The 22572-nt window shown below is 34.8% G+C and overlaps 1 protein-coding gene across 2 annotated transcripts in view; it reads right to left on the reverse strand.

Annotated features, from left to right (window-relative positions):
* Sidpn (bHLH protein similar to Deadpan) overlaps positions 1-17992 on the reverse strand; it is a 30311-nt gene extending 12319 nt beyond the window's left edge. Inside the window, exons 1-2 of one of the 2 annotated variants that reach the window (XM_029301168.2) lie at positions 16734-17992; positions 6726-6953 (exon numbers count right to left, since the gene is read on the reverse strand). In XM_029301168.2, coding sequence (XP_029157001.1) covers positions 6726-6953; positions 16734-16898 — 393 coding nt within the window. In that variant the 5' untranslated portion in view covers positions 16899-17992. Of the gene's footprint in view, positions 1-6725; positions 6954-8602; positions 8846-16733 lie in introns of those variants that run through there. The other variant, XM_085487636.1, reaches the window with a different exon arrangement.
* Between the last annotated feature and the right edge of the window lie 4580 nt (positions 17993-22572).

Below are 22572 nucleotides of genomic sequence, written 5' to 3' on the forward strand. Positions count from 1 at the left end.
ACCCCTTCCCCAAACATAGAGCACTGCGGAATTTGATCCCCTTACAACACCCGAGACAAATTTTACGCACACAATTTCAAAAGATATTCTACATCTATATTTATACTCTATACTAATATGTAAAGAGGTAAAGTTTGTTCCATTGTTCGGGATAACTCAGAAACTACTGAACCGATTTGAAAAAATCTTTTACTGGTGGATAGCTTAGATCTTTCTAAGTAACATACGCTATGTGCCGTTCGTACTGCAACGTCTCACAAATCCATAACAAACGCCAGCTTGTGTAAGATAGAGAAGAGCAAAGTATTGATTACAACTATTGATTAAACTCTGATCGCAAACTTTTTTTCAATGAAATCTTGGATGAGACAGTCAGAATGCTGTTTATTAAGGTACCTTTTCATGTATCGCTCATTACTCGTTTTTGGCGATAAGATGTCACGTAATCGCTAGCGACAGTGATTTTGTAGTTGGATTTTTCTAACTACAAGCAATATTAACAAGTGTGAAAGACAACTTTGAAATTTATGAATCAAATAGATAATGAAAGTGTAGGCCTAGTTCATACTGATCGTTTGATATGAGTATCAAATACTAAATGTAATTATATATAGTCTTAATAATATAAGCGATAATGTATTAGCACATCAAAAAAAAATGTATCAAATTATAATTGAAAAATCATATCCAACTGACAAGGAAGGAAACACAATAGACTATAATTATCAATTTCACTCTATTCTAACGTGATGAATCTACATTCAAAATAAAAGTAGATAAATAAAAGCATAAGAAAAAATATAAATTCATCTTCTTTTAAACAGAAAGTTCACTGTCACAAAAAGTGTTTTTGGAATTACTACTCTTATTACACCACTAATCAAACATTTCAACAATTCCTTAATCACCATTTTTTCAAACTTGACGAATAATTCTGATAGCACATCTTTGACACGCAGTTGAGGATTGTATCTCTTCTCACGCCATCATATAAAGTATATATTAAATTTCAAACCGTGAGAACTTAACGATTACACCCATATGAGCGCGTGGAAAACCTTGGCCTCGACGGCTATCAACACGATGCTACGCAGCTGCGCATGAGAGAAGGGAGAACACACCAATATATGTATAGTTGATTAAAACTTTTCAAATTGGCCCCCATACGTATATACACATTTATATCAATAATTACATAAAATAATGTCTATATTTTTATAACTTTATCTCAGATTTTTATGTAAAACCGCGAAATATCAAATATTTGCAGAATATATAGTGTCCCAGAATTGATATAAAAAAGTAAAAGGCATAATCTAGGAGTAAAAAGAAGATAAAATTATCGTATAAATATATGTCCGGAAACGCATCCTCTCTGAGTTGTACTCTCAAAATTTTCTGAAAAAACTCGAATTTTTTGTATATCTAAACTTGAACTTTGAATTTTATAAAAATTGGTTCATATACATATCTTTATGTGTTTTATTTATTTTTGTTGTCAAATATTATTTAACAAAATTTCAAAATGAGTTTTAAATGGGAGGGTGTAACTCAAAGAGGGTGCGCTTCCAAACATATATTTATAAGACAATTTTATCTTATTTTGACTTAGAATATGTCTATCCTTTTTACTATTAATTCTGAAAATCAATCCTGTATATAATTTATAATAAATGTGTATTGTATATAAAAAAAACTGGATCGTCTAATAATAATAAATTCTAATATTATTATAATAATATAAAAAAGTATGTAAACTGGAAACTTACATATTGCTTTCTTATCATTCTATTTGTGCTCATTAAGCTTCTTCTATGAACAAGCTAGTTTTTCAATTTTGGTTTTCTTACTGGGAAAGCTTAATGAATGAACTAAAATCGTGAGGAAGCAATGTGCAAGTTTCCAATTTACATACTTTTTTCATATAAAATAAAATTTTTTGTCACATATATGTATATGTATGTATGTATTTAATTTGGTATATTCCTTTTGTATATTTCTTTTCGTAAAATTCATAAATTACATTTCTTAAAAAATTCTAAATTTTATAAAAAGTGAACTTTTTTACCGATTCTCATTAAATTTAATATCAACCATTCTTTAATAATACTCTTATTCAAGCAAAAACATTTAATTCGATATTTGCGAAAAAAGTGCACTTAAAAATTCAAAATTTCATAAAAATGAATCCTTTATTTGTTCTTGCCAAATTCAATCATCCATTCATACTTTAATGATATTCTATTTATGTAAAGAAATTTAGTCCAATATCTCAAAATTTACGGAAGTTAGAACATATTTTTAAAAAAATTCAAAATTTTGTAAAAAATAAACCTTTTCACCAACCAATTCAAATTTAATATCAATCATTCTTTAATAATAATTTTTATGTAGAATTTATGTAAAAAAATGCATCCCGATATCTAAAAATTTACGAAAGTTAGAGCGACCACAGACATTTTTTGAAAAACTAAAATGCATTAAAATTTAAAATATAAAAAACTATATAAATTTGCATAAAAATGATAATAAAAAAGTAAAAGTGTTGTCAAATTTTTCTAGTATGTCTAATTAGAATATGTAACTCAACATATTATTTTGAGACGTTTAAATTTTCAGAAAAGTTAGTGACACATACATACACATATATGTGTATATGGACATTTTTAAACAAATATGATTTTTTCATGTTTTAGAACATTCTGAACACGTTGGCATAAAAACCTGAAAAAAAATTTTTTCACAAAGACAAAGCTTCTATGAGGAAGCAATAAAATAATTTCTTTTCTATTTTATTATTTCTTTATTCTATGACATGGCAATTTTATTTATTTTTTGTCACGGCGTGAAATCACGTGCGTTTTGTGACCACACTTCGTGCTGCGATATTTTAGAGCGTCGGAAAATCAAGCGACTTTATCGGTGTTCCGATAAGGCGACAGAGAGGTAGAGCGCGCGCGCGACGCTCGTGCTTTATACCGTGACAAGTGCGCTTTGTCGAAGCGAGTGAACACTCGACAATCGACTCGAGTTTCACGCCGCGTCGATGAAGATATATATGACGGAAATGCTTGGCGCCACAGCCGGCGTATCGCGTCGCGTATCATTGACGAGGACGCGCGTGCGAACATTCGGAAAAAAAATTCGTAAGTAGTGAAAGTTTTTTCCGGAAACCTAGCAAGAATAACTGTAGACTGAATTATCGCGATGGTGTAACTGATTAAACGTAGGGAAGATATATTTCATGTGTAACGTATTAGTAAGTGTAAAACACGAAGCGTTGATTTAGGTTAGATTAGGTTAGATATTTATGTTACATGCGTAGTTTCTTTTTCCTATTTATATAGAAAATAAATAATTAATATATTTTTTATATAAATGAATCATTTTTCATAGCATTCACACACGCGCACACAACAGTAATACTTTCAATGTGTTAAAAAATAAATATATCATATATTATATCAAAACAGATAATTTATCTATCATTTACACGTACAGGGTGTCTCAGACCACCCGTACATGCCGAATATTTTGAAAATTGAACACGACAGATAAAAATGTTTTAAACAAAAGTTATAGGGCTTTAACAGATACATAAAATGATGATAAATATTTGACCTTAGCAGCAGTTATGAAAGAAGTCTCAATGTCAATTTTAAAATCGTGTTCAACATATTCGGCATGGGATGATCGGGTGATCTGAGGCACCCTGTATGTATATATGTACATTCAAACAAGAAAATTGAGCTAAACGTCCTAGTCAAGACTTTAATAAGATTTGAATCGCATAAATGGTATAAGAAAAAGCTAAAAAGTATATGTAATTTTAAAAAGAATTATTGCTTTATTTAGAAAATACAATTAATTCGATTCATAGCTCTTCCTAACTTCCCATATCCCCTTCTATCTTTCTCTCATATCGCCAATGCTTTGTGTGTTTCAAACTCAATATTTTATCGCCCTGTAGCTTCGAAACGAAGCAATTTTATCATCAGGAGTATAAATTTTCATAAAATAATCCAAGAAATCGCCCCTTGAATTTTTGACATATGTTTAAGAAACACCCTCTATATTATTTACTATACATGTAGAAAGATTAATTGCGCATTGCCAATATTCCGGCTACTCTTTACACGCAGAAACGAAAAGCCTTTTCTTCAACAAATCTTCATTTTTGTTTTTTGAAATTGTTTGACTAATCAAACTAATACTTTAAAACAATATTTAGAACAACTAGAACAATCTAGAACAACCTTGGAAAGTTTGATTTTCGAAAAATGGGGTGTCAGGTCAAAAAATAATTTTTTCGATTTTTCGCGAAAATTTTTATTATATAAATTTCATCTTCTGGAACAATTTAGTACAAGTCTAGAACAATCTGGAACAACTTTTGAAATTTTAAAATTCTAAAAATGGGGTGCTAACTTCACGCACATCTGACCTCGAGCTTATCCAGCAAATTCAGCGTGACGGCATTTACAGTGTTCGCTTTCAACGAGTTTTCTCTCGCTTCGCAGACATCTTTTAACGAACGAGCGGTGGGTGAGCTCACGCGAGACTCTCTGACGACAACCCGATACGTTAGATATCTCTCGTCATCCGAGGAGGTAGGACGGAAAAGAGAGAGGAGGAGGAGGAGGATGGAGACGAGATGGTTTCGGTGGATCCTTCTTCCATCGGAATCCATCTCTTTCTCTATCCTCCTTTTCACCGTGTAACACGAACCAGTTCCGCCGAGTTCTCCGATTACACGCTCCCCGGATGCGCTGGAATTCGACTTTTTTTCACCACCTTCTTCTCTCGTCGCATCGTCCGTTCTTCCGCCTCGTGCCACCTTACTGGCGAAACGTACGAAATATAATAGTGGAGATGTAAAAACCGCATTTTTCCGCCTCTTATCGTAATCACCTTATAATTTTCAATATAGTTAATTGTTTCACATTATATCATGTCACATGTTAAGATCAGAAATTAAGTTTCTATATAGAAAGTTGTGTTTTAGCACTTGATAAGGGCCGAAACCCATGGCCGAAACGTCGTGAATATTAAATAAAGATCATTAAATAGCCAGAGTTGGTTAATTAAATTACTACCATTTTTTAATTATCATCTGGTGACTTCAGAGATTTTTACATATCTTATAATTTTTATTTTGTTCTCGAAGATATTGATTGTCATTTTCGAGAATTTTTTTTTTTAACAGTTATAAGGTTCTCATACTTTCGTGAAATATATACAGGACGTTCTAAAATTAAATTAAAGGCGTCTCAAAAATGATTTAAATAAAAAGCGAATGTTTCAACTTCAGCTGTTAAAGTGATCGATCAATATCAAAGTGTTTCTCCCTGATGAAATGAGCTGAAATGTTCACGAAATCAAACAAAATCTACGCGGTTTAAACCCGAAAACCAATGTTAATGATCGATCACTATTACTAGAAGGTATCTACAATACTATGCTATGCAGTGTGAGACAAATAAATTGTAATAGTATTAAGTTTGACATTTATTTATTTTGCATTTTTAAATATGTTCGCAAACGTTTGCAATAATATACAAATTAAAATCGTTTTCAGTAAAAAATAATTAAATTAGTAATTGAAAATCGAATATATTTAACTAATTGTAAATTAAAAAAAAATCTTTACAATAAATATTTAAAATGACCACCATTGCATAGCATATAGTAGACACTTTCATAGTAACATTGCTCGATCAGTTTGATAGTTGAAATTGAATCATGTCGCAAATTTTTATTTAAATTGTTTTTGAGATGCCTTTAGTTTTTGCAATTATTCATAAAACATGTACAATGAATAGATAAACGAGAAAACATATAATGACAATACTATCATAAAATATGATAATCATATCATAAAAAGGGCATTCTATTCATACTTCTTTCACTTATTATTTTGCCATAACGCGTGAAATCTCAGATTTGTCATTCCTAAAATATAATCGCTTCTAAAAATAATTACAGTCTCGACATTTTTGTATGAAGATTTTTATTTTAATATGTTCTGATGCACTATACCTAAGGATAATCTTACTTGTGACTTATTCCAGTAAGTAATATAAACAGTTAAGAATCATACTGAAGTTGGCTTTCAATCGTAAATTTTTTCGATTGATACGATTCAAAACCAACTTCAGTATAGTTTTTAATCGTTTATACTACTCACTGGAATAAGTCATAAATAGGATTATCCTTAGGTGTAGATAGGATGTAAGGAATCTGCCATTAAAAAGAAACTGCGGTAGTTTTAGAAATATGTATACTGTATATATACATATATATTTTTTTAAATAGCTTTTTAGTAGTAGTATAATAGAAGTAAGTACCAATTTCTGACAATACAGTTCCTGACAATCTAGATCATGATGATTAATTGCATTTCCTCTTGTTTTTAACTAGTATTGTTTAGCCTCAGTTTAGAATTTAACATAGGCTTATTAGAACCATTAGCCTCACTTTTTTCAGATCTGGGTTTAAGAGTATTTATCCTCAGGTTCTATATATATATATATATATATATATATATATATCTTTTGCATAAGTGCCAAAGTAACTTTCTACATCATTAAACTTAAATTTTGAATGATTCTTTGTGTAATCTTCGTAAAAATTGTAATAAAAGTATCTAATATATGTATATCGCGTTATTTCTGAAAGATTATCAGAAATGTATTGTGTTTTTTTAAATGATGATTATTTCTTACCTCTCTTGAGCAATCCTGATATCCTGCCTTGTACCTGGACAGGCCGGGCTGAGCGAGCGACCTCTGTCGCTGTAAATGCCTGACGGTAAGCTCCAAAATATCGGCTTTCTCGAGCTTGCTGTGCTTAGTGTTCTCTAGGCGGGCGCTGTCGAGAATGAGCGCTTTCAGCGCCGCTAAAGATTGGTTGATCCTTGCTCGCCGTCGTTTTTCCATTAGTGGTTTGTTAGCCTGAAAGATGCGTCAAAAAACCTTATATATATATATATATATACATAAAACTGTTAAATATATATAACTCGCTATTTTCTCTTCAAATATACCAGTTACACTCGCATTCTGAAGTACGCAATCGTTATTCTGATTAATTAAAAATAGAGAAATAATTTTTCCCTCTCCTCTCTCTCTCTCTCTCTCTCTCTATCTATCTATCTAAATTAAATCCTAATTCGGAATTTAAAATACGATTAAAGATATGTATTATTGACTCAAATCGAGTATAGATCGGGTTACAGTTACAATTACATTTGTACAGGATATGAGGCTGAATAGAATTGGGAGGTTTTTTTTTTCTTTACAATAGATTAATAATTTCTTCACCATTTTCTTGCAATAATTTCTGTCTTCTCAGAAATTTTTTGTTCTTTTTCTTCATTCTTATTTTAATGTCTTTCGAGAATTGCTGTAGCGAATGATATATTTCACGTTTCGTTCATCAGAATATCAAGATTTTCCCGGTTATAGAAGATACGTGATTTCTCTCGTAATATACAGTCCCTTGCGAACATTTCTACATTCTGGCAAATCCTTCACTTTTTGGTGGCTTTCGATTCGCTGGCCAAATGCCGATGCCGTTCACGGCGGCTCAGAAGCGGATGCAAGGAGCAATCGTGGAAGCTCCGACAGAGAGATAGTCGCAGACGAACGGAGATAGAACCAGATAAAATGGACTAGACTTTAAATGGATAGTACAGTCAGTAAGCGAAGGCGTACACAACGGGTGTTTGAAAAGTTCACATAAGATTTATTTTTCATGCAATGTCTCAACGATGTGTCGTAGGATAATTTTTGCTTTAAAAAATGCATTATTAATTAATTATTAAAATATTAAATTTCTAAAGACTTTAATTTTAGAAGACTTTATTTAGTCAAGAGAAAGTGCAATGTATTGTGAACTTCTCTATACTATAAATTAATATCCTTAAAATGAATATTTGCTGTGCTTCTTGCGTTTATCATCTGATGACTGTTAAAATTGAGAAAAGAAATAAAAAACAAAAACTGTACAAAAACTGAAAAAGTAGATAATAAAGGGGGAATAAAAGTGTAATAACTAATACGCAAGAATCAAGAAGATAGATATAGTGTTAACCTATTATATCTAGAAAAATTAGAAAAAAAATGGATTTGCAGAGTTTGGAGAAAAGGAAACAAAAATTACTGCAAAGAAAGATAAAAATAACACGTCACTTTGGGGGAAAAAAAAAAAAAAAAAAAAAAGAATATGCGAAATAGCGAGACCGAATCCGTACAGAAACATTTTTGCCGAAAGAGAAAACAAATAAATATTCACCACAAAATTAGAAAAAAATCTGAAGAACGGCAAAAAAACAATGTAAGAGGTATGGAACGAATTTGCAGATTCGCCACATTCGAATGAGAAAAAAGATAATAGATATACAAGATATAAAACAAACGAAGAGGGCAACATATAACGGCAATAGAGCGACGAGAGCAAATAAAATTATATAGATTTAAAAATGCGAAAGAAAGATATGCGATAGATATGAAACGAAAGGAAACAAAAAACGATAGCAAGATATAGAGCAACAAGACGAACAAAGTCGGCTCCAACGAAAGAGGGAGGACACCGCAATTACCGTGCGAGAGTGATGTAGATGGAAAACGGTCGGCGAGAAGGATAACGAGCGACCGGAACGTATAGAGCAAGCCGGTGACCGCAGACGCATGAGCGCGACGAAGATAAGCCGAAGAAGCGAAGGAAGGTGGAGGAGGGAGAGAAGGAGGATGAGGTAAAGCCGGCGCGGTACGTTCACACGGGAGCGCCGCGACGGGTAAACAAACGAGCAAGCCGCGCGCCGCGTACTCATGTATACGTGTGCGCGTGTGTGCACACGCGCGTGTCACCGCCGACCGACTCTTGCTCCGTCGCGTCCTTCTATTATTACAAGAGCCGCGTACAAAGGAGGGGGAAGGACGACGAGTGACGGAAGGAGGGAGAAGATTAGATGCGCGTCTGTCGGCGACGCGGACTCTCGCGTGCGGGCCTCGGTACGCATAAAGAATTTCGTAAAAGAGGTAGGTATATTTAAATTTTACTTTTGAGGCTCGAAAAATGAAATTATGTTAAGGGGATGCTGACGGTGTCTGTTTTATCGACAAATATTATTTTCATTTAACTATTTATTGGCTATACAGAATGAAAAATTCTTTACTAGAATTAAAGTATTCATAATGACGAATCTGGGCTACTATGTATGTATATAAAGAAAACCAAGAAAGTTATTAATTTTATCAATTGAGTTTCTTGTTTTTTTTTTTTTTATATACATATATAATAGCCCAAATTTGTTTTTTATGAATACTTTAATTTTAGTAAAGGATTTTTTCGAATAGCCAATAGTTAAATGAAAATAATATTTGTCGATAAAATAGACACAGTCAAGATTCCCTTAAGGATTTATTGGATAGATATACAATAACATTGTCATGAATTTTTAACTGGACATTTTTAGTAACGTTTCAAATCATGGTGAATTATTTCAAGTTTTTTTACTTGTTTATTTAAAAGTTATTAATTATTGAATTTTGCGATTTTAATAGTATTTTATGTGAACGCGTTCGAAAGGTAGATAATAAATTATTCACAAACTATGAAAAACTAATGATAAAAATAGTATTCTTCAAACGTGTAAAAATGTTTCTGCAAAGCTTCAAAACGATTTACTTGCTCGTTTTAAAATAATTATTAAAAATTACTGATTTATTGGTTTGAACATTCGGTTCAATTTTGGAAGCAGTTAAAAGTAAAAAAACTTAAACTATAGCGATTTTCTGTAAAATGTGAATATTTTTATCTCCGCTATATGTACGTCGCATTACATCCTTAAGTCGTGAGACTTTTCTTTGGTTTTAATTTTATTTGATTTTGAAAATTGATAGCATCTGATGACTACATTTATCATCGAATGCGAAGAAATTTTAGATTTATTTTTTATTATTAACTTTTTTTATTAATGTGTCTGTTCTAAAATCAAACTTACGATCGAGAAAATAATGATAAAAATGTGTGTTAAAAATGTAATCAATAATAATATTTAAATGTTTGGTAAATAAAAAAGCGGCTTTTTATATTAATAATTTGGAGAAATACAAATTTAAAAGTGCGCCTTCGCTTGTGTGTATATTTCGATAAAAAAAGTTTTTAATAACGTTGAGTTTTACTCTTTTTTTTCTACACTATTTCATCATTTTTAAAATTAACGAACGCTCTTCTCTCATTATTGCTCTTCGTACGCGACGCGTATTAAACTCTGTACAATTTCTGCACAATGCTAAATTGCACCGTTTTTCAATAGGTATCGAAAGATAACTCCGTCACATTCGAGATAACTCGAAATCGTCGTGACGTTCTTTCACTCGACATGATGTGAAAAATATTCGCACACGCAGAAAAAATAAAGGAGAGAGCTTTTTTGCAACGTCGTGACTTTGACGGTGCCGTCGATTAGCGCGTTACGCGCGATAAATCGCGTCTCGTCGCTTGTCGCTTTTTTTTGCGGCTTTGACGCGTCACGTACATACAGCACGACGTTATGAATCACCATCGTCGTGCAAACTTCACGAACAGTCAGAATTTTTAAGAGTTGTTGTTTTAATAACAGTTTGACCATAGTCGGTCACCTTTCGTAGTAATATATATATATTACTACGATCCGCAAAAACTTTCACTTTTTTAGTTACATATACAGCTTTATTAAATAATTCTTATAGCTATCTATAAGGAGCTTTTTAAGGGTCGTGACTTAAAAATTTGTGCCACTCGTCAAAATTTTGCAGAACTAGCACTTGTAATTTTAAAAAATTGATCATTTTGCAAATATACTTTTCTTTTCTATTAAAGATACAATAAGATTATTTAATTTATGCTATCACACATTTTTCTAAAAGACATAATTAAAAAATAAAGAAAAATTTAATCATTGCTTTTGTTTGATTCTGGAAACGTGATGTTATATGTATACGCGCTATTTGCTCGTTCCATTGTCATCTTCATGTGAATTGCCGGAATGAAGTATGCCTTCGCTTCGCTTATGATAAATCGATTAAAATGCGCGGGCAACGAGCGACAGGTAATTACACCGGGCATAACAACGATCCGTTAAGAGCGTCAATTATACCGTCATCCAACGACGATAGCAACGCTTCCAGCGTGTCCCGTCGTATCTCCCTATTACTTCTTTTTCATCTATTATTTCGAAATCCCACGAGACTTCTCCGTTCTCCATGCGTCCAGAAATTTATCGTTTCCAATCCCTCAACGATGATAATCCGACGTAGATGCGGTAAGGATTATGAATTTCTTATTTCACACCTTTAAAAGATATAGAGAAAGAAACGGGAACCTGATTGTGCGTGAGAAATTCGTACACACATTTTATTCATTTACTCTAAATCTTAAATTATAATATTTTTAAATATATATTTAATTATATAATTTTAAACTGATCAAATTTTTTTGTATTTTTTATTTTATTTTTTCTATTCGGTATTATTATTTAAAATAAGTCATTTTGTTTCTCGTCATTGCTTATTATATGAGCTCATGGCAAGATAGATTATGAAATTACGGCAAGAACGTTATTTCTAAGACTCCGTAATTTTTTCAGAAAAAAATTAAAATTTTGAAACAATGATAGGTATTGATTCTAGCGCATTCTTTTCTTCGATGAAAAATCTATCAAATACATTTATCAAATTAAAAGAGCTTGGAAATAACATTCTTCCTATTATAAATTACAAATAAGTGAAGGGAAGGATAACTTGAAAGAGTTAATATTTTATAAATCTTTTAACTTTTGTGTTATTTTTTAAGAGATGAATCGCCTTTATTAAATTTATTTACTATTATAAATTTTTCTTTTTTTTAACTTTTAAATTTGACGCGCTATTAAAGCAGGATGATATTTTAGGTGGCGCGCGCATATTTCCCGCCGCAAATCCATTCCATTAATAAAGATGAGTGCGCAAAGTTGCCGCCCTTCGTCAACGCTAGGAAACTTTCCTAATAGGAGACGCATCGCTCGCAACGCGCGCTCGAGCGAGTGTACTCTCACGCGACGCGGATCACCTTAAAAGGGCAACACTCAGCTGCCACTTGACGCACGCGTGCACCGCTGGTCACGCACGCCTCCTGTCAGTTCTGCCCCCGCCTCGCGCTCGCGATATACGAGTGATAGAGGTTATGTATACTGAAATAGTTGCCAAACAGCTGTTTCGAATAACAGGGATATCAAATTATGATTTTGAAAATATTTTGTAATAAACTTTTTATTTAGATATTTTTAACTGAATAACCGTTCATCTCTTTAAACGTATTTAAAATACATATTGAACGTTTTGTACGTATTTAAAACAGCCATATTAGAACCTTAGACATCTTTAGGACATTTTAAAGATGTCTAGTGTTACTTTTCCGGATAATTAAAAAAATGTCCGTTTTAAGGATAAACGGATTAAAATTTAACTCTTCGAACATTGAACGTATTTTTTAGAGTAAATAGATGTAGGTATACAGGGTGTCCGATTCGTGAGTGACCAAACGAAAAGTAATGGTTTATTGGGTCAAACGGAAAAGAAAAGTCCTACCATTTTGCAAAATTCGCAATAATTCGCACCAAGTTATCTATAGCAAGGCAGTGTGAAAATGATGGCGCATCATTTTCCTATCGCCGAAGAAAACGAAATAGTTTATGTAGTATATGTTTTTTAACATCTCACAACAATCAAAAGATTGCAGAAATATTGCAGACATCCAAAAGAGATAAGAAAAAATTCGTTAAAATTGTTCAAGTACTGTATAAGTTCATTTTATTTATCCGTAATAATCGAACATTTAGCTACTTTAATCTTAATAGTTGCTTTTGCAAGCTTTATATATATAGGTAATTCTCATAACGAATCTTAAATACAAGATTGCGCGTCGCATAGCGGTAAATAAAGGAACTAATGATTAATAAACACTGTCTGGTTTTAATATTTGTCGAATATTGCTGTAATAATTCTTATAAAATATTACAATTACATGTTCTTATATCTCTCCAATATTACGTTGCAACTTGTAAAATTATTATATTACTGCAATGTAATATAAATACAGTTTGAACGTCTAATAATAGATATTCTCTTAAAACATTTATATTATATCCATGGACGTTTGGACTAAATAAAAACCAAAATTGGACGTCTATTGCACATTCTGTGCTGTCGGCTTACTTATCGACTGACCTTATATTTCGCGGAATGAGCGGTTCTTTCTCTGTGCGTTATTCCCCTTCGTTATTTTAATCAAGAATTCTTATAAAAAAATTTTTTTACAATTTGAACGAAAAAATGCAAGAGTTGAAGTTAACTTTTTATAAATGAGATTTCATGTCATAATTATAAATAATAAATTCTATGTAATAAATGAATACAGAAACTAAAAAAAGTTTGAAAAGGAGCTGCATTTTCGTATAACATATACAAAAATTTCGATTGCGTGTTTCTGATCAACGAATTAATTGATTAACTGAATTACACCTTTAAATTACGATGCTACGAGAGCGAGCGTTTTGTGGACGATTTGTATAATAACTACCTGTAAATGCGTCCAATTATCGCAAATTGATGTTATACAAAGTGTATTCTGATACACGTCGTTCGCACCTTTGCGACTTGCTATTTATCACCGTGAGACGAAGAAAAATAAGGAAATGCCTTTGTCATATGTTTTAAAGTATTAGCAATTCATTCGTCTTCACTCAATCAGAGTGAAAGAGGAATTGATTTTCTCAGCAACTTTTAAATTTTTGCAGGCGTTAAGAAAAAATATGTAACGAGCAAAAAGAATAATGATACATATGATGATATATAGATAATAAAAAGTGATTAAGAAAGGAACCTCGCAAATTCGAAAATTCTTATTTTGATGTTTATACATGTGTGGGGATAAATACATAAACTTATTAAATTCATAAAAAAACCGACCAATACTGGACTAAACAATTTTTTATTGATATTCATGACGTTTAACCTGTGTTTTAGGTCTTTATCAAATGATTAATTCTTTCAAGATGATAATATAATTAAAGTAGTGTCCATTCCTAAGAACATATCTGTCACTATATATTAAAACTTGTATCTCTTAAGACATCTCGTTGGTATCACATACTTAAAACCTAAAACACAGGTTGAAACGTCATGAATTAAATAAATAAAAAATTTTTTAGTCCAATATTGGTCGTTTTTTTATGGATTTAATAAGTTAATTTAATTCTTACTGGCGACTACGATACACTATTAATCAAGTAACAAATACATCAAAATATATAAATAGATGAATTTTGAAATTTTTATTTGTAATCTAACAAAAATCTAAAAAAGATGAAATCATTCCTTATACCTGTGTATGTAGACTTTTCGTTTTCTGCTTTTATCGATATATCTCGAAAAATATTCGAAATATCAAAAAATGTTTTATACAAAAATTTCATAATGTAATCACCTCTATTTAAAAACATTAATAAAATTTTGAAAAAATTATTTTTTCAAAATTTTTTCAAAAATTGTCAAAAATTTTTTGTCCAAAAATTGTAGAAGTTCGATATTTTTTCTCTGCTCGAGGAAAGCTTACAGATCATCTCGTAATATGAAAAAGAATGTTAATTATCAGCAACGTGCAACCAAATAAATGCGATAACAATGTGATCAGAATTGTTTTAATTTAATTTTTTTTCGCACTTCAATTGCATGCAATTATATTTCGTCTTTCAGCATACGCACCTAATAGAACTGCTTTTTTTATTCTGCCCTCTTTTCACTGCGCAATTTTAACGGCAAATCCACGTGATGAGCGATATTTTTTATGTCCTGAGCGGTTGTTTTTTTACGATCCGGAAATGAGTGAAGGTCGCAATTTCGAATTCTAGAATCTCGAGGAATCCGCCGTATTGCGAGACTGGCTCACTTCGCAACGATAAAAGAGGGGGGGGGGGAGAGAGAGCGAGAGACAGAGGGAGGGAAGTACCCCCAGGCGTAAGTAATGCCTAGCTCGTGACTTTTTCATGCATTCAAGTTTTTCAGTCGCCAACTTTTCCTAGAGTTACTCTGAGCCACCGTTCGCAAGTTGCTGCGATTATATCGGACGGCAAGATCGCAATGTTATCTGTTTTTTTTTTTACGTTTACAGTTATGTATAAAATATTTTGGAAACGCAATGTTAATTTTATCATTACGTTATAATATAATATTTAAAAGATAAAAACATCTTATATATATAATAGATGTATAAAGATATTTCTATAAACAATCAAGTTTCAAAAATGTAAAGAAAACTCTTTTTGACCAAAATAAATGATTGAGATTTTAAATTTTAACATATCTAAATAATTCATTATATTATAAGAATAATATACTAGTGAGTTGCATGTTTCGTTTTACAAAAATGTGTATTTTATGTGTAGGTGTGTAAAAATATATATATATTTGTAACTATATTAATAGTTTGTCTAATATCTCCAAAAAAGAAATAAAATGTTTTATTTTATACATTTTGAAATGACTTTCAGTATTAAATCTGTACATTTGATATAAATACAGATTTAATATACTAATATTATATTTACCTATATATTTATAACAATATACAAAGTACACGAAAAAGAAAATATTATACAATGAATTATATATTTATACAATTAATAATCTAAATTAATTTTAAATTTTAAACTTGATATACTAAAATTAATTACATGTTTTACTTTTTGTAACATTGTTACAGAAATACATGTCTCTTACATTTATTTTAACTTTATCTTTATCAATATATATCAATATAAAATATAAAATATGTAAATGCATACCTATAATATGGTATATAAATAGTTCTAGTATATTCTTAAAAAAAAAAAAAAATAATATGTTATGATAAAGAACATAGTGTGAAAATATTAATTTTCCACTAAACAAAAGTTTGATTCCAAAATTTTTTGAATAATAGAATCGAGCAATTTTTTTTTAAATCAACATTTCATCTTTAATACATATATATATATATATATATATATATATCTGGAGGTTCAACTCTGACTGATCAGCAGGTTATCTCACGTAAACAGAATAATAAGGAGTTGCAAACGAGGCACGTGTCTGGTATCGGATTCGCGTCCGCGCTAGCGGCTTACGATCGGAAATTAAGCGCGCAAGAGGAAGGGGTAGGGTGAGTCACGATCTGGAATTACGCAGTCATGCGCCGTAAGGGATGTAACAGATGAGGATGTCGCATCCCCATACGACTGATCTTTCAGGTATTCTTAAAATTTCTGATAAAACTATTATCTCTGCATTCGCGCTTATCTTGCTATTCTAAACTCTACTTGCACATGTTTTGTAGATTTTCCTTGATTGACATTTCGAAAAACTTAATAATACATACCGCTTAATGTCTTTTGAATAAATTAAAAGCTTGTTGTATAACAACTTATATTTTTGACTCGTATATAGTTGGCTCATTAATTCCTTTATCTCGCTTATCGTGCTTGCGTAGGGCACGCGAGAGAGAATTGGCCGATTTTTATATAAATTAATTTCTCATTAATTATTAAGAATTTTGCAAAATGGTACAGGACTTTTCTACTCAGTTTGACCTGCTCCACCCGCATCTGACGGGTGGGGCGCGAGTTACCAGACACCCTGTATAAATATTAAAATTCTTTACGTAAGTTTACTCACTCTTCGTCCGTCCGAGTGTTTCGGGCTCGGGCTAAGGCTAGGACTGGGGCTCGGTGCCGGGCTTGGACCCTGATGCACGGCCTGTTGATGCTGATGATGCTGTCTGTGGTTGCTGCCGGCTGATTTCTTCTCCTGATGCCTCAGCGAGTGTAGACGCGCGGTCATCTTAACAGGCCGCGACGGCCCTCGGCTCTGATCGCAGCAGCACCCTACGTGATTGGGCAACTGAGGCTCTAAGCATCTCGCGGCGGCCTGCGACAGCGAGACCAGACTACCCACCCAGATTATTGTTTCCCTAGCGACTGCTGTTGTCGGTTAGCGATGATATATTACGGACTAATCACCGTTGTACCATGCCCTCGAGTGTCTCGAGAGATCAAGTATCGTGTCGGCCAAATGTCTCGGAACACGAACTCGAGCACGTGACAATGCGCATCAAAGTTCTCTCAGCGACGCTCGAATCGCTTGGAATCGTAAAGCGCAGTAGTAGCGCAGCGGTGTCACTCGCAACGCGACACCAAGGAAGACCAACGACCTCTCTGTCACTTGTCCGTCATATGCACGCGCAAGCGTTTGGCGCGCCAAATACGTCCAGAAGGAAGGAAAGTTTCACAAAAGTTTACACCAACTCTCTCACGAGCGGTTATACACACCGGCGCGCACACCGCGCCACGTGGTTAACCACGCGTCGAACCACTTGTCACTCGCGAGCGAAATAACCGTTGGTGGCTCGCGTGTTTGCCGTGTTGATTTTATCCAATTCCTCGTTCCTTCCTAGAATTGTCTCACGACTATGCACTCTGAGTAGAATCGATCAAAAAAATCGAAACGCACTTATTCACAAATACTCGTAATAAAATAATGTTCCGTTTACCGATATTCTTCGATGATGCGCGTTAAATGATATTTCTCTATCGAGATCAAAATCGAGGTTCGATTCAATCTTGTTTCGAAAAAAACTTGTATGGTTCAAAATACAAAGAGAATTTCCGAGCTCGCGTGAATTACAAACCCACTCAAGTATCCGAAAGTGCATCGACTCTCGTGTCAACTTGCATAGAAGAAAGGTCTCCTACTGTCAGAGCGATAACGAGGTATGATACGCAACGCGCGCAATTTGACTGTGAAAACGTCCACGTGTGCTCGCGCAACGAGCGACGGATGCGGACTGTGAGCTGTGAGGCGGTGAGCGGTAGCTGCTGGCGGCTGTACGCGGCGAGCTTGGCGCGCCGAGGCAACGAGGGCGGTGGTGGGGTAATGGGGGAGAAGAGACGGCTCGCGTCGTGGTTGGTCGTGCGTGGGGGGCGGGGGATATCGGAGCACAGCGGATAGCTCGGCGTGGCGCGGCGCGGCGCGGCGCGGCGCGGCGTGGCGAGATATGGTGCGGTGTGGCACAGCACGGCGCGACGCGCCCGGCGTGGCGACGGTGGCGAGTCGGTCGGAAGGCTCGCTTGCCTGCTCACGCGCGCGCCCCTGCCTGTGGCTACGTGCGGACATCTCCTGTTCCCGTTCTCTTCTCGCTCACGTTCGCTCGTTTTGTCGCGGCCGCGTCCTTTTCGCGCATCGTGCCTTCGTCTCCCTCTCTCTCTCTCTCTCTCACTCTTTCGGAGCCGCTTTATTACCTAGCCACCGTGAAGCAGCGTCGAAGCAGGAACCGATTTGGATATCGGTAGATCTTTTTCTCCTCCTCGTCCCTCCCTCTCCACCCTTCGCTTTCTTCTTTCTCTCTGTCATTTCTTTTTTTTAATCGATGTCTGTTCGGCTGCTTCTATCCCTACGGTTTTTCGAGATAAATGAGAATTAAAACTGCCGCGCGCGCTGACTAAATGCGTTTATACGCGCGGAGATGGATACTGCGCGAAAAGATATTCGTTTCTTTCTTTTTTCGTTGCTTAAAACACAACTTGACGATATATATACGTGTTCATAGTTGATTATCTTATTTATGTATATATATACGGAATGTCCTATTTTTAAATAACGCATTGCAAGAAAAACATACTCTTGTCATTTTTAAAATATTTGCAATTTATAATGTGCAACTGCTGTTTTTTTAAACAACCATATGTGTCCTTTTACATCGATTGATTTATCTCATTATTCTGTGCAGAAAGTTATTAAGATAAGATTAAGTTTATTATACTTTTTGTCAAAATTTGTCGAAATAAAGCATAAAATATCTCGTTAATTATTCATTTTTCGACTATTTTACTCTAACAGTTATTTATGTTAAATATTACGGAGGTATCGATTTATATAAGAAAATTATACTAGTTTCATTTTTAAAATATAATAACGATATCGAAAATCTCAAAAATGCCCTTATCTGGAAGAAAACTATATTTACGACAAGACATCCTCCTTAAAATCCTACAACTTTTGTATGAAACATTTTAGAAGCCTTGGTTTTCGAAAAATAGCAAGATAGTATTTAAAATAGGTTTATTGTACATGCTACAGAAAAATTTTGCGATTCCGTTTAATTATTCAAAATATAATAAAAATTTGATATATATATATATATATATATATATATATATAATAAAAGAAAGACTTTAACATATTGAAGTGTCTTCATCCAAAAGATAATGAAAAAAATTGTTTTGATGATACAATTCGTAAAATTCAAAAAAATCTTGAGGAAAAAATTTATTGTGTCATTCAACTCTTTCGTCGGGATAAAAATGTGAAACAAAAACATATAAACTATTACTAAAATTTTTTTTTACCCGAAACTCGAGCAACTCTCAGACTCTTTTTCGCTCGTCGCGAACTCACCCGTGGAATTCGTCTAATATTTAGCGGCTCGCCGATATCGATCTACGCATCGCCACAAATGGTATATAAAGCATTGCACGCGATTCCCGTTGAAACGTCGTCACGCGAAAGCGAGAGAGAGAGAGAGAGAGAGAGAGAGAGAGAGAGAGAGAGAGAGAGAGAGAAAAGACGAGCCCGCGCTTCTACGCATCTACGCGCGGCGTGGCACGCGATAAGGAACGTAGGGATTCGCGCGCACGTCGGGCCTTTAATCTTCTCGTCTCTCAACGTGCGCGAAAAGGCGGCGGCGGCGGCACGTCATGTGCGACGGAATAGCCGCAAAGAGGAGGAGGTGAGACGCGAAGAAGGGGCGAAAAACACCGAGGCGACGCGTCGGGTCGCGGTCGAAGGTAGGGTAGGCAGGGGAGTGAAGAGGGGGAAAGAGGGGAGAAACGAGAGAGGCGGCGTAGCAGTGGGAGCTCAAACCGTGCCGGCATTCGGCTCGGCGAGGCGATGAGCCCTCGGGGCGGCGGCCGTGCCGGCGGAACGCGCGGCGAAGGGGGGGGGGAAGGTAACAAGCGTGCGACGGAAAGCGAGCGAGGGAGTGAGATGGCCGCGCCGTGCCGCGCCGTCGTCGGCACGCGCGCCACGAAGCGCGCGTTACCCACACACGCGCACGCGCTTCTCGTGAAGCGTGCACGCGGAGAGCGAGTGTGTGTGTGTGTGTGAAGCGGCAGCAGGTCGGTCGGATGACACACCGACGCCGACGCGCGCTGTGGCTGAAATCGGAGGAGAGTTTCGAGCGAAACGGTCATTATTTCGGCCGCGTACTTTTTTGATTGCGCGCTACGAGAGCGAAAAGAGGGCGAGAGGGAGCGACGCGTATCGCGACACGAGGACGATTAACGCGCGTTTATAGGAGACTTCGCGAATATAATAATGTCACGCGGCAAATATCGGTTATCTTGCCCTTTCGAAATTTAAAGAGAGAAATATCATTTAAACGTTTAATTGAATGATTTTATATTTGAACCACAATCTACACTTCATTCCTCTCGACCAATAGAGCCAAACGATTAAGAAAGAAAGAAAATTTGGAAAATTTGGAAACTAAGGAATTTGAATCCTATGGTTGGGATCTCAGAAATTCCCCTTGTTCCTTCTCTTAACATCCCCTGTAAAGAAATAAGCAAGAAAAATATTGGTCCGGAAAAAAAAAAAAAAAAAAAAAAATTCTTATTATTTTATATTTGCGTTATAATATGTAGAGAACTGCTTGGACATACGTGAATATATCCATGATACCTATATGAGGATTGTTAATTTTGTATCAAGTTGCTTTTTTTTATTTAAATTTCACACTTTGTTGTGACAGAGATACCAAAAAATTGAATAATGGAGCTTGGCTGTATCTCCAAGTGCCAAACTCGCATGTCAATGAAATTAACGCGCACGTGCAATAAATAAAAAAATAGAGTTGTGTCACAATCGTTCAACCCTAAAAATGTCAAAGCACTCTTTTCTCTCTCTTTCACAATAGCGTAATATTTCGTGGACATTTTTATGTTCTCATTAGAAATTAGAGAAAATATTACATTTCATTTTTTACCTCTATACCATCTTGTACCAATCACCCAGTTCCAGCAAACCTGACTCGAGAAGCGAGCGAATTTTTAATTTAAAATCTAATTCGCGCTACCATTCGTGGCGCGCACGTGTATGCGCCACGTTGTTATCGCACTGCCTCTCCACCGCCTCGTATCGACCCGAGACATCGACGAGCAACGCTCCGCTGTGCATCACGAATCATACGGAGACCGGGGATTATTTTTCATCGCATCTCCGCCGTTCGTCGGAATAATAGCATCCACTAGTAGAGTAGTTCGTAACCATAGTCGGAGATCTTCTAGATTACCGCCTTCTATAATAAGGAGTCCACTTCTTTTTACTCTAGTCTCTCATGAGCACTCATCTCTCTTTCTTCAAGTTTTTTTGCCTGGAGCGAATGCGTGTGTTCGTATGTGCCGTTCAAGCGCTCGCACACGGAAATCGCGAGATTTTATGAATGTGAAAGGATCAATTCCGATGGGTGAAAAGTAGCTAAGGAAAAAGCAGAGAAGAAGGATGATAAGAGAAGGAAAGGGGAAAGCTCTTCTTAAGAGTACGCTGGTACTTCAATGATCCATACGCGCTTTTCGCATAAAACTTTTTCTTGATATAATACGATAAAAAAAAAAAAGCAACTTCTTTCTCGTAGTCTCGTTTCTATTCGTATCCAAATGGTCACACGACGTCCTTGTGTCGAAGAAATTATAAACACGGATTTTATCCACGTCAAATGTCACCTCGACTTGTCCGTGACTCTTTTAAACACTTCCTATATTGCGTATTCTTTATTATGAATCCGCAAATAAATTTATGCAATTTGCACATTCGAACTGCGCATACAAAAAAAGGCGTTTTCTTTTATCAAATTAACAAAGGAGTATACCAAATTGGGAAAATTTTATGATACGAAACCAATCGTTATGAAACTTGACACAGATATAGTATGAAGTAAAATATGAAAAAATCTAACCGAAATCGAATGGCTAAATGGCCATCGACAATGACGAAGGAGATAGAAATGGGTAAAATCAGTACGGGTTTATTTTATAAAATTCTATGAACTCTAGGCACACTTTTTTTCTCCCCATTTATGTAGCCAGCAAAATTATGCAGTGTTTGCGACATTACCAATAACGTTATTCTATTGCCAAAGTAAGATTGTGATGAGTGATAAATAGATACTACCGCCATATGACACATCGGACACATTTTCTGATTTTTAACCAATTTTCGCAATTTGATATACTCCTTTAATGCTTTTAATGATTTATTTCTACTTGTGCGTGCTTATCTTTTCATCTTACCATCTTTTCACCTTCATCGAGCTACGACATGGAATTGAATTGAAATCGCGCGGCGAGCGATCACAATCAGCTATAGAAAAAAAGCTTGAGGCCGCGCATGACTTGATTTACGACAAAAACTTTCGGAACACGCCGTAGGCGGCCAGTAGCGCGATGATGCGGAGGGTTCA

This window comes from Nylanderia fulva, unplaced genomic scaffold, assembly GCF_048542155.1.
Source record: "Nylanderia fulva isolate GAGA-0341 unplaced genomic scaffold, ASM4854215v1 Scaffold59, whole genome shotgun sequence".
Classification (NCBI taxonomy): domain Eukaryota; kingdom Metazoa; phylum Arthropoda; class Insecta; order Hymenoptera; family Formicidae; genus Nylanderia; species Nylanderia fulva.